Source organism: Syngnathus floridae, chromosome 21, assembly GCF_059516105.1.
Source record: "Syngnathus floridae isolate MCC-2025c chromosome 21, RoL_Sflo_1.0, whole genome shotgun sequence".
NCBI lineage: Eukaryota > Metazoa > Chordata > Actinopteri > Syngnathiformes > Syngnathidae > Syngnathus > Syngnathus floridae.
The window spans coordinates 4424848-4439792 of record NC_142433.1 but is presented as its reverse complement, the minus strand read 5'-3'; the positions used below and the strand labels follow the sequence as shown (position 1 = coordinate 4439792).

The window sequence follows — 14945 nt, the reverse complement described above, 5'->3', positions numbered from 1 at the left end:
AACCTCTGCTTACCGTGACGTCATATTACAGCGACGCGTACATCTTTGTTTTGTTTTTTAAATTATTTTTTATCTTTTTTTTTACATCTTTGTTAGCTACTAATTTTAAAAAGGTTTGCACTTCGTCAAAATAAGTGTTTTTTATCATAATTATTTTAATCTTTTATTTTTTTTTACATCTTTGTCAGCTACTAATTTGAAAAAGGTTTGCACTTCCTCAAAATAAGTGTTTATCAGCAAAGTGCATTGTTAGCCGATGGCGCCCCCTTAAGGCTTTAACTTTTAAGTGCAAGCACCGTGGTGTTAATCATCCATCCACACGCATTGATTTTCTACCACTAATCTGGTTTCGGGTCACTGGTGAGCTGAATCATAAACCAACTAAAGTGCATCTCCCTTAATGTGTTACAATTTCGCAAGTGCAGGTGAGATGGCAGGGAATACAGACCAAATGATTTTTGACCCATCTCAGGAATTCATACACCAGATTAATAAATGTCCTGTGGCATCCATGGCAATCACAACCGGTCCAATTGCTCATCCTGCATCACGTTTCATATTTCCCACAGAACCCAGTGAACCAGGATACTGCAGCCATTGCATACTTTCACATGGTGATGTTTCACCACATGTTGAGATAATTAGATGTCATAAGAGCCAACATTTGGTGACTAAATTATTCATCAGAAAACAAATGGTAGAAACGAGTCAGATGGTTACAGCTTGAATTGAAAATTGAACGGTCGATTTTGTCCTTCTCTATTGAAAAGCGGCTTGGGGAAAAAAATGGCTGCAAATGCCGAGTTTTATGGACAGTGTAAGACGGTTTGTAGTATTGGTAAGCTGGCTAATGAATCTCATTTTCGACTAGGGGGTCAGGCTATTGCCCTCAATTGCAGACAGTAAAGCGTTTTAAAGCAGTTTGGATAAAAGCCCTATAAAAGTGCAGTCGCTTTATTGCTGGAGCTTCTTGCGTGTGAAAATTGTAAACACCATCTGTGCGTGGAAATCGACCTCAAACACTTGCCACATACTCCAACGTAGTTCTGCACGATAAATACAAATTTTAAACATGTATTTTTTTTAAACATATTTTCCAGTTCAATACTTTCTACACAATGTTTGGTTCCTCATACAAAATCAAATGAGTGAAGCAAACAGACCTCAACGTGACATGACTTGTGTCATATCAGCTGATTTACGATTTTACTGCTATCGGCAACACGCACACCTAAACAGACACAAAACAATGTTGGCGGCGGGATGAACTTTCAACCCTGTGTTGACGCCACCAGCATAATTGTCATACATAATAATAAAACATAATAAAAACCATCTTTTTCAATCTTACAATCATCCTCGTTAAACACAAATTCCAGGAAAAATACAAAATTGCCGCTATCTATTATTTTAGCTGATTATAGTAAAAAAAAAAAAAAAGTCCTAATACCCAAGTTATCTTATGTTTACCTTGGTGTGTCCACAGTTTCATTTATGATGCTAACTTGTCAACTGCTTGTGACCTTGAGGATTAAGTTGAGTGACGGGTAATTTGGGCAAAAGATTATTAGCCTGCTCTCTGAGTAAGCTAATGTTTGAAGGAACATTTGATTATGTTACCATGGTTACCATGACATTATTAATATTCATCATCTAGCCAAGTATGAAGTACTTTTCTGGTCGTTTGTGACGACCGAGTTCAAATCAGTCTATGAATCCAGTCGACCTCAACTGAGGTAAAAAAATGTCAAGAGATGTAACGTCATCTTATCAGTGCGTGTCACTCCGTCGACAAACCGTCCTGTTTATAGGATGAGCACTTATTTAGTGGATGGGTTTATTACCTCCACTTAGGTAATAAACAGCAAAGACCTTCAAAGATTCACATGATAGAGTTTTTCCCGTTGCCAAAAACGAAGCTGTCAAATCCTGATGGCTTCATTTAGATTTGAATGATACCTAAAATAAAATAGAAAAAGTGGATAACGATGAAAAAGACTTTTTCTATTTTACTTTACATATTGTAAGCGAAATTTAAGAAGCAAAGTTACAAGCATCCTTTTTTACTCGAAATAACTCCCCTGGCTAAATGTTAGCTGCATCATTTCACGCAGGATGCATCTGATTTTACAATGTCATTTATGTATGAAAATATGAGTCAATGTTTAACCTTCAGCGCAAGACATTGTTTTCCTATTTTTTCTTTTTTTTTTTATGAGACCTCTTAAAACCCTCTTACGTTACAGTAGTAGTTTTTTAGTGTTTTAGCGTGACACAATTTCCGCATTCTAGCTATTTGTGTGTGGCTTGAAGTGATAAATATTAAAATTAAAATGAAGTTTCAGATTTGAAATTTCCATTTTCAGTGTGTTTGTAATAAATATAAGAGGGTGACAATAAGAAAAAAGAGTTTGACACTCCTACACTAAGCAATAAGTAAAAGATTAGCGCATCATAACACTCGCAACTCACGCACGAGACTGTAAAACGTGACTGAAAACAAAACACGATTATTAGCCAAAGCACATTTAATGAAAGGGGCGGCCATTATTTAGAAACTACCCCTAACATTGGTTAATGATTGTACAAAATTGATTAGATCTATCCAAGTTGCTGTACACAGAGAAAAAAAAAATCAAATAAAACCACACAATGTTTCCGCACTGACAACAGAATCTTGGCATTGGAGGAAATTAAATGCATAAAGCAATATAATAATTATAGCATGGTTAGATTATATAAAAAATCAAGCATGGTTTGATAGTGAATGAGCATGCAAGGATAATCAAATTAAATATATTTCAATTTAAATAATATGAAAATAAACTCATGTTTTTCCAAAAAGTGAATATCGTTTTAAGAACAAACCGCATTTGTTTTATTTCTCTTTATCCAGAAATTGTGTTTATATATTATCTTATCATCACATCGACCCTTCGCCTCACAAAATGATGCGAGTCATATTTCTAGCTTCAGTGCAAAGTGTGGGTGACGACCAATCATGTGATGCATTAAACATTGTCGAGAAGGCGACACCTTTTTCCGCTCGACTTTGCTGACATGACATAATAAAGCATTTGGACAATGAGCTACTGATAACTGGAGCTCAGGTGCTGCAGGCCACAGTAAATAACTCAACGCCCCGCCTGGGAGCACGCAGTGGCGCTTGAAGAACTCGAGAAGGGAGGACGCTCCACACAAGGGAGGAGATTAACGTGCCGTAGCGACTGAGGGAACTCTCGAGCGTGACACAATCAACATGAAGCTGAAGCTACCAAACCCGGGACTGGATGATCGGATCCCTTCTCATGGAGAACTGGAGAAGCTGGAAATTGATCAGGCGGGGGATAGACCCAAGTGGGACAACAAAGCCCAGTACCTGCTCACCTGTGTGGGCTTCTGTGTAGGTCTGGGCAACGTCTGGAGGTTTCCTTATTTGTGCCAAAGCCATGGAGGAGGTATGCTTGCAAGAAACTGGAATTTTAATTTATGTTGAAATTTGAAACTGATTGCTTCCCTGTGACTAGGTGCATTCATGATCCCCTTCCTAATCCTCGTGGTTCTGGAGGGAATCCCGCTGCTGCACCTTGAGTTTGCTATCGGACAGCGTTTGAGGAAAGGCAGTGTTGGTGTGTGGAGGTCGATTAACCCCTACTTGACTGGAGTTGGTGGGTAAAAACTACTCCTGAATTACCCGTACAATAATTATTTGCAAGGCATAAAGTTGATAATTGCTCATAAGATGCCTAAAGATGTTGACAAATCACTACTTTTGTCTAAATGAAACTCGCAACTGACTTCAACATAGTTCCTTGGAATAAGATGGAAGCAAATGAAAATTTTTGTCTAAAAGAAACCATTTAATTCACTTCAACATAGTTCCTAGACACCAAAATATAGCTATAAACTTTAATGGTTGCAGGTATATCATCTTTGATGGTGTCCTTTCTGGTGGGCATGTACTACAACACCATTATGGCTTGGATCATGTGGTACCTCTTCAACTCCTTCCAGGATCCTTTGCCATGGAGCCAGTGTCCACTCAATGCTAATCAAACAGGTATGACCGTTGAGAAGTTCAAAAATGTCATCAAATGAAATAATAATCATTTATATAGGTCTGGTGGACGAGTGTGCACGCAGCAGCACTGTGGATTACTTTTGGTACAGAGAGACCCTGAACACATCAGAGTCCATTGAAGAATCTGGAGGTCTGCAGTGGTCGATGGTGCTGTCCCTGGTGGCCGCTTGGACCGTGCTCTATGTCTGCTGCATCCGCGGGATCGAAACCAGCGGAAAGGTCCGAGCTTCCTCACAAGCATTTGCGTTCGATGATGAGTTTCGTTGACCTGTGTGAATTTTGTTATCCAGGCTGTGTACATCACGTCTACTCTGCCGTACTTGGTTCTGACTATCTTCCTAATTAGAGGACTCACTCTGAAAGGTTCCTTTGAGGGAATTAAGTTCCTCTTCACACCAGACGTAAGCATTGACGACAATTTATCGTAATATTTCTCTTTTTTTTCTTACCCCTGTAATGAGACAAGTTGATTCATACAAATACATTTTTCAGTAGCTAGTCAGGATTAATTATCATACGCATATTTGAAAGGAAAAACAGTGCCCTCTGATGGAACATGTGGGTACTGCACGTTTGAGCACAGTGGAAAGTTTCTTGGATTATGTCGAGTCTGCAAATAGCAAAATATATATTATACTATGATTGCATAATGGCTGCTGGAATCAACACCTCACAGGAACATCGTCGTAAAATGAACGTCTTTTTTGATTATTACGTTTGGCAAGAAATACAATTTACGGAGCTATTAATTTTTATGATTCTGCCACCTTAGGGGGATTTCGTTTGAAGCGTATCCTATCAAAGATTACGATCTTGCCATGTGATATTTATGTAATAAATATGAGCACGTTTGTGCTTTGTAATGTTCATGTCATATTTTATTATCAAAGGTTAATGAGTTGATGAATCCTTCAACGTGGTTGGACGCCGGCGCTCAGGTGTTCTACTCCTTCTCGTTGGCGTTTGGAGGCCTCATCTCCTTTTCTAGTTACAATTCTATCCAGTGAGTAAACATTACAGTCGAATTAAACTGCATCTCCACTTTTATTGTATTAATATTTGATTTCACGATAGCAATAACTGCGAGCAGGATGCCGTTCTCATTTCCATCATCAACGGCTGCACGTCGGTTTATTCCGCCACCGTCATCTACTCCATCATCGGTTTCAGAGCCACTGAAAAATACGACGACTGCATCGGAGGGTGAGTGATGATGCAATCGTTTTCTTCGGAAATCAGATTATACTTTGCTATTATTTTGTTAAGCTATTATGCTAGTTCAGACGTTTGTTTTGTTTATGCAGCAACATCTTGAAGCTGATGAACGCCTTCGACTTAAGCGAGAACAACATCACGGAGAGCAACTACGACAACATGCTTATGTACTTCAACCAAACTAGTCCGGATATTGTGAAGGATTTGCAAATCCAGACATGTGACATGCAGTTTTTCCTCAGTCAGGTATGTGGAATGTTTCTCGACATGACAACGTGTGTTAATGTTTGCCCAAATTTTCCGCAGGGGGTGGAAGGAACAGGTTTGGCCTTTATTGTCTTCACGGAGGCCATCATAAAGATGCCCGTTTCGCCAATCTGGGCCGTGTTGTTCTTCATCATGCTCTTCTGCCTTGGACTATCCACTATGTTTGGAAACGTGGAGGGAGTTGTGGTACCCATGCAGGATCTGAATTTATTACCCAAAAAATGGCCCAAAGAAGTTTTCTGTGGTAATTATTTGTTTCAATCCGATTGCGGGACACTTCATTAGGTACACCAAATGCATCATTTAGAATCGAACATTTTGTGTTTTAGGTTTGTTCTGCGCTATTTCTTTTGCCTTTGGCCTCATTTTCACCCAGCGCTCGGGAAACTACTGGTTGGGTCTTTTTGATGAGTTTGCCGGTTCCATTCCTCTTCTGGTCATCGGGCTTTGCGAGATGATCGCCGTTATCTACATTTATGGCGTAGATAGGTATGTTCCTCCAGGAAGTTGATGCTTTGTACAATCATTATCACACCTTTCAATGACATTCTGAGATCTTGTCCTATCTGCCGCACAGATTTAATAAAGATATCGAGTTCATGATTGGACACAAGCCCAACATCTTCTGGCAGGTGACATGGAGGGTGGTCAGCCCGCTCATCATGGTCATCATCCTGGTCTTTTATTTTGTCACACAAGTCACAGAGTCTCTCACCTATGTGGCCTGGAATCCAGAATCGGTAAGGATCACGGAATTTCTTTATTTTTTATTTTTTAAACATTTCCCTGGATCCTTTCGCCCCACAGGAGACGTTTCCCACCCTCGAAGTGCGCGAGTACCCGGCCTGGATTTCGATTATCGTCTTCATCCTGGCCGGCATTCCCAGTTTAGTCATCCCAGCCGTGGCCCTCTTCAAATGTTTGCAGAGAAGATGCTGCAAACAATCGTATGTCACCGATGACAATGTGAAGACAATCTCTGCTGAAATTCACATAAATGACAAAATGAAGTATTAGCCTAGTTCTACTTGGTTTGGGATTTTTCTTTAATCTATTAGTACTCTTTATAGGAGTGTTTATTTTTTTGTTGTTGAGAAAACTGCCATGTAAATCTTCCAACGCACATTTGTGTTTTTAATAGTGAATTTGTCGTAGTGCTGCTGGATTATTGTGATATTTAATATTGTGTGTACTATTTGTGTAATGTGGAGTTATTATTTGAATTAATCTGTAAATAATACCTATTTTAACAGTGATGGATCAATAAATGTGGCATTTTTTTTATCGTACTATTTGGTATTTGTGTGTGTCTCGCAAAATATAGAAAAAAAAATCTTTGCTATTCATTATGTACAGACTGAGCCAATTAATAGTTCTAATGAGATAACGTCAAATTTATAAGTCTAGTTCTATAAAAGGCATTTTCCTTTTAAATAATCCAAAATTGATTTATAGCATTTTAAAAAAAGCGTACTCCAAATAGTATTTGAATATTCAATTATGGGTATAGAAGGGTAAAAGTGCAGAGTGCATTAGCTAATCTACATCCGTAAAAGATAATAAAGTGATTTCGACATTGCTGATTTGTGCTTTGAACAAGAGTTAATAAACGCTCATTCAAGCGCTTCATCGGCCGGCTGCAGACCACTCCGCCGCTTCAGTTTTTGGACGACATGAAATTGACTCTTCCTAACCCGGGACTGGATCTGCGGATCTCCAGCCTTGAAGATCTGGACAGGATCGAGAAAGAAGAAGCTGATAATCGACCCAAATGGGATAATAAAGCTCAGTACATCCTGACCTGCGTGGGATTTTGCATCGGCCTTGGCAATGTGTGGCGATTCCCTTACTTGTGTCAGAGCCATGGAGGAGGTAAGATGGAGACAATTATTTCCAAGACGATTTGGGGACAAAGATCTCAAAATTTTCCTTCGAAATTGGCTCGTCACTTCTATTAAAAATCACTTTGTGTCCTTTGTGCCAGAGGTCAAACGGCAAGTTGAATATATAACCCATGCGCGACAGTTGAAGTGTAAAATTGTCAACTTTTGTTAATCATTATCGGAGTAGAAGTTACCCTGAAGAATCCTCAGGCGGTATATTGAGTGACAATTACATAAGAGATGATATGACTGTTTATCTTGTCTAGTTTAATGGGACTTCCGAGCCTAAATATATAAAACGCATAGCCTACAAACAGACGTGTCTTCGACAATGATTGTCTTGTCCTATTTAACACGTCATAATGTGTACATTTAACGAGCGTACACACACTCAGGACACTGACCTGCCCCAATTCTGTGATTTTGTGTCACTATAACGTAACGCAAAGGTTTATGACAAAGCGCTGACAAGACCTGGCAACCTTAATTCTGTGCAATTGTTATTAAAATGCATTTTATACATTACTCGTCTTTTATATTGTTGTTTTTTGGGAAGGCCGAAAACGGATTAATTGCATTTCCATTCATTTCAATGAGGAAATGTTATTTGACATGTGAATTATTTTTCATCATCATCTTTAAAGTTTGTCAAAATGGGACATTTTCCAGGAGCCTTTTTGATCCCGTACCTGCTCCTGCTGGTATTAGAAGGAATGCCCCTCTTGTTGCTGGAATTTGCCATCGGCCAGCGTCTTCGGAAAGGAAGCGTTGGAGTGTGGCGGGCCATAAGTCCTTACCTGACTGGTGTTGGTACGTTGAATCCTACATTAAAAAAAAAAACATAGTTTGTTTATGATGCTGTATGTTTTTTTTTCAGGTATTGCCTCCATGCTGGTGTCCTTCTTAGTTGCTTTGTATTACAACAGTTTGATAGCTTGGATCATGTGGTACCTTTTCAATTCCTTCCAAAATCCACTGCCTTGGACTCAGTGTCCTCTCAATGAGAATGCAACAGGTACGTTCTGGGAGATTACGATTTTTTTATTTGCATGACAACAATTCATTAATTTTTCTTAATAATGGCTGCTAGCTTAATGCAACACAAGCCCACCACTAACGTTTCTGGATTTGCTTAGGTTTTGTAGCCGAATGTCAAGAGAGCTCCACCGTGGACTATTTTTTCTACCGGGTGACCCTTAACAGCTCAACGTCCATATCGGATTCTGGGGAGCTCCACTGGCCCATGGTGGTGTGCCTTTGCTGTGCATGGACTGTTGTATGCATTTGCTGCATCAGAGGGATAAGCAGCTCGGGCAAGGTTCGTTGTGATGAGATTCTGGAATAAAATGCAAGAGATGTTTTTAACGTGCGCCATTTTTGTTTTGACCACAGGCTGTGTACATCACGGCCATCCTGCCATACATAGTGTTGTCCATATTCCTGATCCGAGGACTAACCCTGAAAGGCGCCTTTAGCGGTATTCAGTTTCTCTTCACCCCAAATGTATGTTTCAAATATCAAGTGTACCTAATGAAATGTCTTCGAAGTGGATATTAGTAATGGATTTGTTCCAGGTGGAGGAATTGATGAATCCAACAACATGGCTGGACGCAGGGGCTCAAGTTTTTTATGCTTTTGGCCTAGCATGGGGCGGGCTTATCTCATTCTCCAGCTACAATCCCGTTCAGTGAGGCTCTTATTCATCATCTTCTCATGTCTTATGTAGATGATGCTGATGTTTTTTTTTTTTCCAAGTAACAACTGCGTGCAAGATGCTGTCATCCTGTCGGTTGTCACCGGCTTTACTTCCGTATTTGCTGCTACCGTTACGTATGCCATCATTGGCTTCAGGGCCACGGAGAAATATGACCTGTGTTTTAGTGAGTGAGTACGCTTCCCTTTATATATTTCTTTATTATTATTTATTTAACAGCGACTGTAAATTTCGGACTATAAGCCGTGGCTTTTTTCGCAACCCGGAATCACGAGTTTTAAATGGTGCGGCTTACAGTCCGGTGGGGCTTATAGTCCGAAAATTACGGTAATTGTGATTTCAAGTTAGCCTTGTTGCGCAATTACAATTTAGATTAATTGTTGTTTACTATGCCGGCCAGAGGCGGCTCTAGGTCACATGGTGGCAATGACCCTTTTTGTCCCCCCCCCAACCCAAATTGATGATGTCTGAGTTCCACTTAAAAATTTCTGCGCTTCTCATTTCTTTTCTTCCCTAGCAACATCCTGTCATTAATAAACGGATTCGATCTTCCCGAGGACAGCATCACTCCAAGCACTTTCGACTTGGCTTTAGAACATCTCAACAGCTCCTCTCCCGAGGTTGTTCTCGGACTGAACCTTAAAACCTGTGACTTGCAAAAATTCCTCAGTGGGGTAAATTTGTCATATTAGTTGTTGTTTCTGACATGTTGTGTCATGTGACTAACGTGGAAAATGTATCCAGGGAGTGGAGGGAACAGGTCTGGCATTTATTGTTTTCACAGAGGCCATCACCAAGATGCCAGCTTCACCGGTTTGGTCTGTTCTCTTCTTCATTATGCTCGTCTGCTTGGGGCTTTCTACCCTGTTTGGCAACATTGAGGGAGTGGTGGTCCCCTTGAGAGACTTGGGGGTTTTCCCCAAAAAGTGGCCCCATGAAGCCTTGACTGGTACGGGCCACTAGATAAAATACCCAACTGTTTCTTTTCATTTAGAGGTTAATTGCTTTTTTCTTGTGTTTCAGGAATAACGTGCCTCGTGTCTTTCGTCATCACCCTCCTCTTCGCTTTGAATTCCGGCAATTATTGGCTCGGACTTTTTGACAGATTTGCCGGATCCATTCCGCTTCTGACGATTGGATTCTTTGAAATGATTTCTGTCGTTTACATATACGGCATTGACAGGTAAACATAACGATTATAAGTTTGGGCCACTTTCTGAAACTCCGTGAGAACTATCCAAATATTTCAGATTCAACGAGGACATAGAATTCATGACTGGACGCAAACCAAACATCTTCTGGCAGATTACGTGGAGGTTCATCAGTCCTCTCATTGTCCTGGCCATTTTGATTTTTTACTTGATAATCCAAGCCCAAGAAGAACTCACCTATTCAGTCTGGGATCCTGCTTCTGTAAGCATTTCACGTAATCGACTCAGATTCAACATTTTCCTTGTGATGAATAATCTAATGATTGTGTTTTATGCCTCAACAGGAAACGTTTCCGTCTTTGGTGTCCAAAGCATATCCGTCTTGGATCAATGGAATGGTTTTTCTCTTAGCGGGGGTTCCGAGTGCAATCGTGCCTGTGTATGCATTCTGTAGGTATATCTTTGTGTGCTGCAAGCGACGAGTAAATTGAATAAGATAAAGCTCATTTTACATTTTTTTAAAATATAGAGCGTTAAAATGATTTTAGAAAGAGATCATGTTTCTTGGATTACATAACAATAGCCACCGGGTGGCAGTGTAATCCAGGGGTCACTAACCTGTATGAAACTGAGAGCTACTTCTTGGTAACTGATTAATGCAAAATGCAGTTTAAAACACACTTTTGAAATTCCTTGTAGTTATGTAATCATTATTAATTAATTATATGAATCAATGTGGTCCCCGAGGGGGGGGGGGGGACCTGATGCTTGTGGCACCATGTTTCAGTTTTTGAAATCAGTACAGCCCTTATCAGGACTGTCAGGGAAATGTAGCCAAGGTTTTTATGATGTGCAAACAAAATAAAAATGTTACAAAACAGAATATCCTCACGATAACTCTCCGGGGCCACGTGAAGAATGTGTGTATTATGTAACTGCTATTGTTGAAAGCCTGATCTGCATTGAGTTGTGATGATTTTCCTGCAAAATGTAAAAGAAATAAATGAATCTCTGTATTTTAATTGATGCTTTGGAAGACTTAGAAAAAAAGCAGAACAGTTAAAAATCTGTTGGGGTTAATTAATCATGTAAATTGAGAGAGGCGTGTTGTTCATTCTGAACACGGCTCCATAACCAGTTTGAGGAGGGTGTGCACACTTGTGCAACTACATCTAATTTCTTTAGATTTAGTCCCATTCTTGGAAAATATTTTTTCTCAATTGCGTTTAAAACTAATTTATCTTGGTCTGATTTTTTTTCCACAAATATCCCGCGTTTGAACAGGGGTGTGTAGACTTTTTATAGATACGATCTACGACCGGGTCTGAATGGATTTTACTGCATAGCACCACTCTTGTAGTTATGTGTAAAAAGATCTCAGAGATTATGAATATTTCATTAGCGTGCTAATTTCTCACCTCATACAAATGATTCAGTTGTGTCACAAATTTTGAAGGAAAAAAAAAGAAGCTTTTGGCCTATTAAAATGAGTATTTAGGTCACACTAAAAGGAAAAAATCCTAGCAAGTTGTGTCTGGTGCAAAGAAAGATAAAAGTCACATCCACGGGCAGGTGACCAACATTTATTTACCATTATCAACTTTACAATAAAACCAGTAACATCTGTCAACATTAGCAAAATAAAGAACAGAAATCAATCCAATTGTATTTACAGAGACAAAGCAGATTCAGGCTCACACACGACAGATAAACAACTCTGCTTCATATCAAACCGCAACAGTGAACATAGCAAGCTGAAGTGTGTTTTTTTTTTTCCATAGTAATAAAATCAAAACTTGTCTATAGTTTTTTTTTTTTAAACAAACAAGACATAGCTTCTTTTAAGATGGTTCTCTATAATACACCACAAAATACTTCAAATTTGGGTTAAAATATAGGAATGTAAAAAGTTGGCGAGTCTCTTCGGATTTATTTCTTGTTTTTTTTTTTGTAGCTATTTAACAGTCATTTCAAGTGGTGTTGTCCTCGTTGTTCCTTTTTCGAGCTTCTTTTCTTCACAAAGGAGGCATCTTGTCTTCTTTGTCAAAGTGGGGGGAAAAGATGTGTCCTTTATCAACCTTTCGTACGCTTGGTGTTGTCGTCTTGCCGCCGCGCCGAAATACCTCAAAAGTCAGTCAAGGTCCAGATGTCGAGCAGGAAGTGACCTAGTGAATCTCGTCTGTCGTCTTGACGAAAAAGTGGCACGTCGAAGGAGTCTCTCACATACATGTGTATATATTTACATATACATATATCCATATACATATGTATACATATACACATATATATATAAATATATATATACTCTTAAATTCTCTCTCGCTCTCTCTCTCTTTCTCTCTCTCTCGCTCTCTCTCTCGCTCTCTCTTTCTTTGAAAAACAGTTCAGCCAGTTCATTGTGAGCTGCACATACAATTACTCCTTCTTTTCAGAGGGGGCGGGGGTCGAGCTGCTCTCCTCTGTGGGTTTCGAGGCCTCGGGGGCTGGAGCAGCTGCCTCCTTGGCCTCCTCCTTGGGGGCGTCCTCTTTGGCTGCCCCCTCCTCAGCTTTCGGGGGCTCGGCCTGGGCCTCCTCCTTCACCTCCTCCTTCTTCTCCTCGGCGGCGGCGGCGGCGGTGGCTCCGTTCTCAGCGGGTTTCTCCTCGGAGGAGGCGGCGGCGGCCGCTGCCGGTTCCTCCTTGACGTTCTCGTTCTTCTTGCTCTTCTTCAGGTTCAGCTTGAAGTTGAAGGATTTCTTCAGGGAGAATTTCTTCTTCTTCTTCTTAGGGGTCTCCTTGGTTGCGGCGTCGCCGGCTGCAGCGGCTGCGGCCTCGCCTTCGGGTTTGGCCGCCTCGCCGTCGGCGGCGGGTGCGGGTTCGATGGCGTCGCCTTCCGCGCTGGCTTCGGGCTCCTTAGCCGCCTCGGCCGAGCCGTTAGTAGCGGCGGCATCCCCGTCGGGCTTGGTGGAGACATCACCATTGGTCTTCACATGTCCATTCTCCTGTAAAAAAAATAAATAAAACAATTCATCATTTATTTGCGAAAATTAAATCAATTAAGAAAAAAATGACCTCAGGGTCATATTTGATCCCATTCCAGTCGATTCAAATCACAATTTCTCCTTATTTGACAGAGCATCGTCGTGTTCATCAATCTGCGTCGTCTGGCTGAGGCGACGCCTTGCAGCTCCACAGTGAGCCGATACGCGGCAGTAAAGTCACGCAGAAGACTCGGGGTACCAGACAGCCCCAACAAAGACGCGACTGGAGAGACAAGCTTTTACTTATTGTTGATTATATAGGGGAAAAAAACGAATGAAGACCATTTTAACTAGTTGAATATTAGTTTTCCTCAATTAAACATTAAATTCAAATTAGCAGTTAAATCCCTTTAATGACCTTTCGATTAAGAGCAAAATGTGAAAGGTGCATTTGATACAATAGAGATAGCAGGCTGACTTAAACCAAGGACTGGCGACGTGCGCTCAAGCCGTCCCCTCCCCCTCTTTCTCTTTTTTAGAATAAACCTCCTCCAAATGGATTTATTACTACTCCATCTTAAAATTCCTTTTAGATGAGCGAGGATGCTGAAAGCCCCACCTGACTCCCCCCTGGGAGGAAAAAAAAAACTCCCATTCATAGGGAATCAATTTAGACAACACATTTGTATTGTTGCGCGTCTATGCAAACTTTTGCGCGACTTCTCATTTGCAAAAAAAAATGTTTGAATTACCTGGCCGTTGGTTTTGACAGCCGCAGCATCAGCGGCGGCGGCGTTCGCCTCCACGGCCACCTCTCCCTTGGATGACTGAGATCCCATTGTCTTCTTTGTCTGCCTCTTCCCAAAGCAAATGAAAAAGAAAAACTAAAAAAGACTGGCCCGAAGTTAATCCAACCCCAGGTCGAGTCGCGTATCCAGCGGTGAAGCAACGAAAAGTGTATATTTGGGAATTATTATATTTTTTTGAATGATTCCAAGTCCGTCTCGCTGGTACTAGTCACTCCGGGGGAGAGAGCGCCTCTAAACTCATCAGCGCTTGAACGCAACGCTTCAACATACAACAGGTTTGGGGCGACACCCGGTGGGCGGGCGTTGCACCGATTTCAACCAATCAGCGTCCTGTCTGGGGGAAAGTCTAGCAGGCCGTGACCAATCACAACAGAGGACCCCCAGCAGTGAATTGAAACGGTTCAACTCGTTTTTCTACTGTTTTATATTCATTAAATGAGAAATAAAACAGTATAAAAGCCTTCTTTATTTTTTTTTTACGTTTATACATAACACATTTTCCATTAATCTAATATCACTTATAAGATTTCCGCTATAAGATAAAAGATATAAAGATCATTATCTTAAAAAATATCTCATCTGACTTCAATGTTCCATTTTTACTTCATTACAGTAAATTTTTTTGTACTTTATTACTTCCAAACTCTAAATAGAAATGTGTCAGGGCTACTACGGTAAATTCTACATGTTTTGACCTTTAGGGAAAAACATGTAACCTTTAAATGACTCAAGGACGAGATTTTGATGAGTCAGTCGGGACTTTTCGAATTTCATTACACACACATGCTCGCACTCGCACACACACATAGATGCCATCTTTTTCACTTTCACTCTGACTAGTCCTAAAAGAAGGGATTCTTTCCTCTG

At 40.5% G+C, this 14945-nt stretch overlaps 3 protein-coding genes across 3 annotated transcripts; 2 read left to right on the top strand and 1 right to left on the bottom strand.

Annotated features, from left to right (window-relative positions):
• Positions 1 to 3076: 3076 nt before the first annotated feature.
• Positions 3077 to 6839, top strand: LOC148380038 (sodium-dependent neutral amino acid transporter B(0)AT1-like). Its single transcript, XM_088366194.1, has 12 exons — positions 3077 to 3458; positions 3528 to 3668; positions 3923 to 4060; positions 4119 to 4300; positions 4372 to 4482; positions 4972 to 5084; positions 5156 to 5284; positions 5386 to 5542; positions 5603 to 5807; positions 5893 to 6052; positions 6141 to 6303; positions 6371 to 6839. Exons 1-12 carry the CDS (start codon positions 3260 to 3262, stop codon positions 6578 to 6580), a joined length of 1908 nt encoding a protein of 635 aa, XP_088222320.1. The 5' UTR covers positions 3077 to 3259; the 3' UTR covers positions 6581 to 6839.
• Positions 6840 to 7192: 353 nt separating this feature from the next.
• On the top strand, positions 7193 to 11255 carry LOC148380037 (sodium-dependent neutral amino acid transporter B(0)AT1-like). Its single transcript, XM_088364787.1, has 12 exons — positions 7193 to 7435; positions 8116 to 8256; positions 8324 to 8461; positions 8583 to 8764; positions 8839 to 8949; positions 9021 to 9133; positions 9202 to 9330; positions 9678 to 9834; positions 9905 to 10109; positions 10184 to 10343; positions 10411 to 10573; positions 10656 to 11255. Exons 1-12 carry the CDS (start codon positions 7237 to 7239, stop codon positions 10800 to 10802), a joined length of 1845 nt encoding a protein of 614 aa, XP_088220913.1. The 5' UTR covers positions 7193 to 7236; the 3' UTR covers positions 10803 to 11255.
• Positions 11256 to 11874: 619 nt separating this feature from the next.
• On the bottom strand, positions 11875 to 14329 carry marcksl1b (MARCKS-like 1b). The gene is made up of 2 exons (XM_088365975.1): positions 14022 to 14329; positions 11875 to 13290 (listed from the first exon to the last, which is right to left on the bottom strand). Exons 1-2 carry the CDS (start codon positions 14106 to 14108, stop codon positions 12727 to 12729), a joined length of 651 nt encoding a protein of 216 aa, XP_088222101.1. The 5' UTR covers positions 14109 to 14329; the 3' UTR covers positions 11875 to 12726.
• Between the last annotated feature and the right edge of the window lie 616 nt (positions 14330 to 14945).

Excerpts from the sequence above, each read along its gene's own strand:
- LOC148380038 (XM_088366194.1), top strand. The coding sequence starts at position 3,260 with ATGAAGCTGAAGCTACCAAACCCGGGACTGGATGATCGGATCCCTTCT. Across the intron at positions 4,061-4,118 it reads ACTCAATGCTAATCAAACAG|GTCTGGTGGACGAGTGTGCA; the intron begins GTATGACCGTTG and ends TCATTTATATAG. Across the intron at positions 4,483-4,971 it reads AGTTCCTCTTCACACCAGAC|GTTAATGAGTTGATGAATCC; the intron begins GTAAGCATTGAC and ends TTATTATCAAAG.
- LOC148380037 (XM_088364787.1), top strand. The coding sequence starts at position 7,237 with ATGAAATTGACTCTTCCTAACCCGGGACTGGATCTGCGGATCTCCAGC. Across the intron at positions 9,331-9,677 it reads TATGACCTGTGTTTTAGTGA|CAACATCCTGTCATTAATAA; the intron begins GTGAGTACGCTT and ends TTTCTTCCCTAG. Across the intron at positions 9,835-9,904 it reads TGCAAAAATTCCTCAGTGGG|GGAGTGGAGGGAACAGGTCT; the intron begins GTAAATTTGTCA and ends AAATGTATCCAG.
- marcksl1b (XM_088365975.1), bottom strand. The coding sequence starts at position 14,108 with ATGGGATCTCAGTCATCCAAGGGAGAGGTGGCCGTGGAGGCGAACGCC. Across the intron at positions 13,291-14,021 it reads CTGTCAAAACCAACGGCCAG|GAGAATGGACATGTGAAGAC; the intron begins GTAATTCAAACA and ends TTTTTTTTACAG.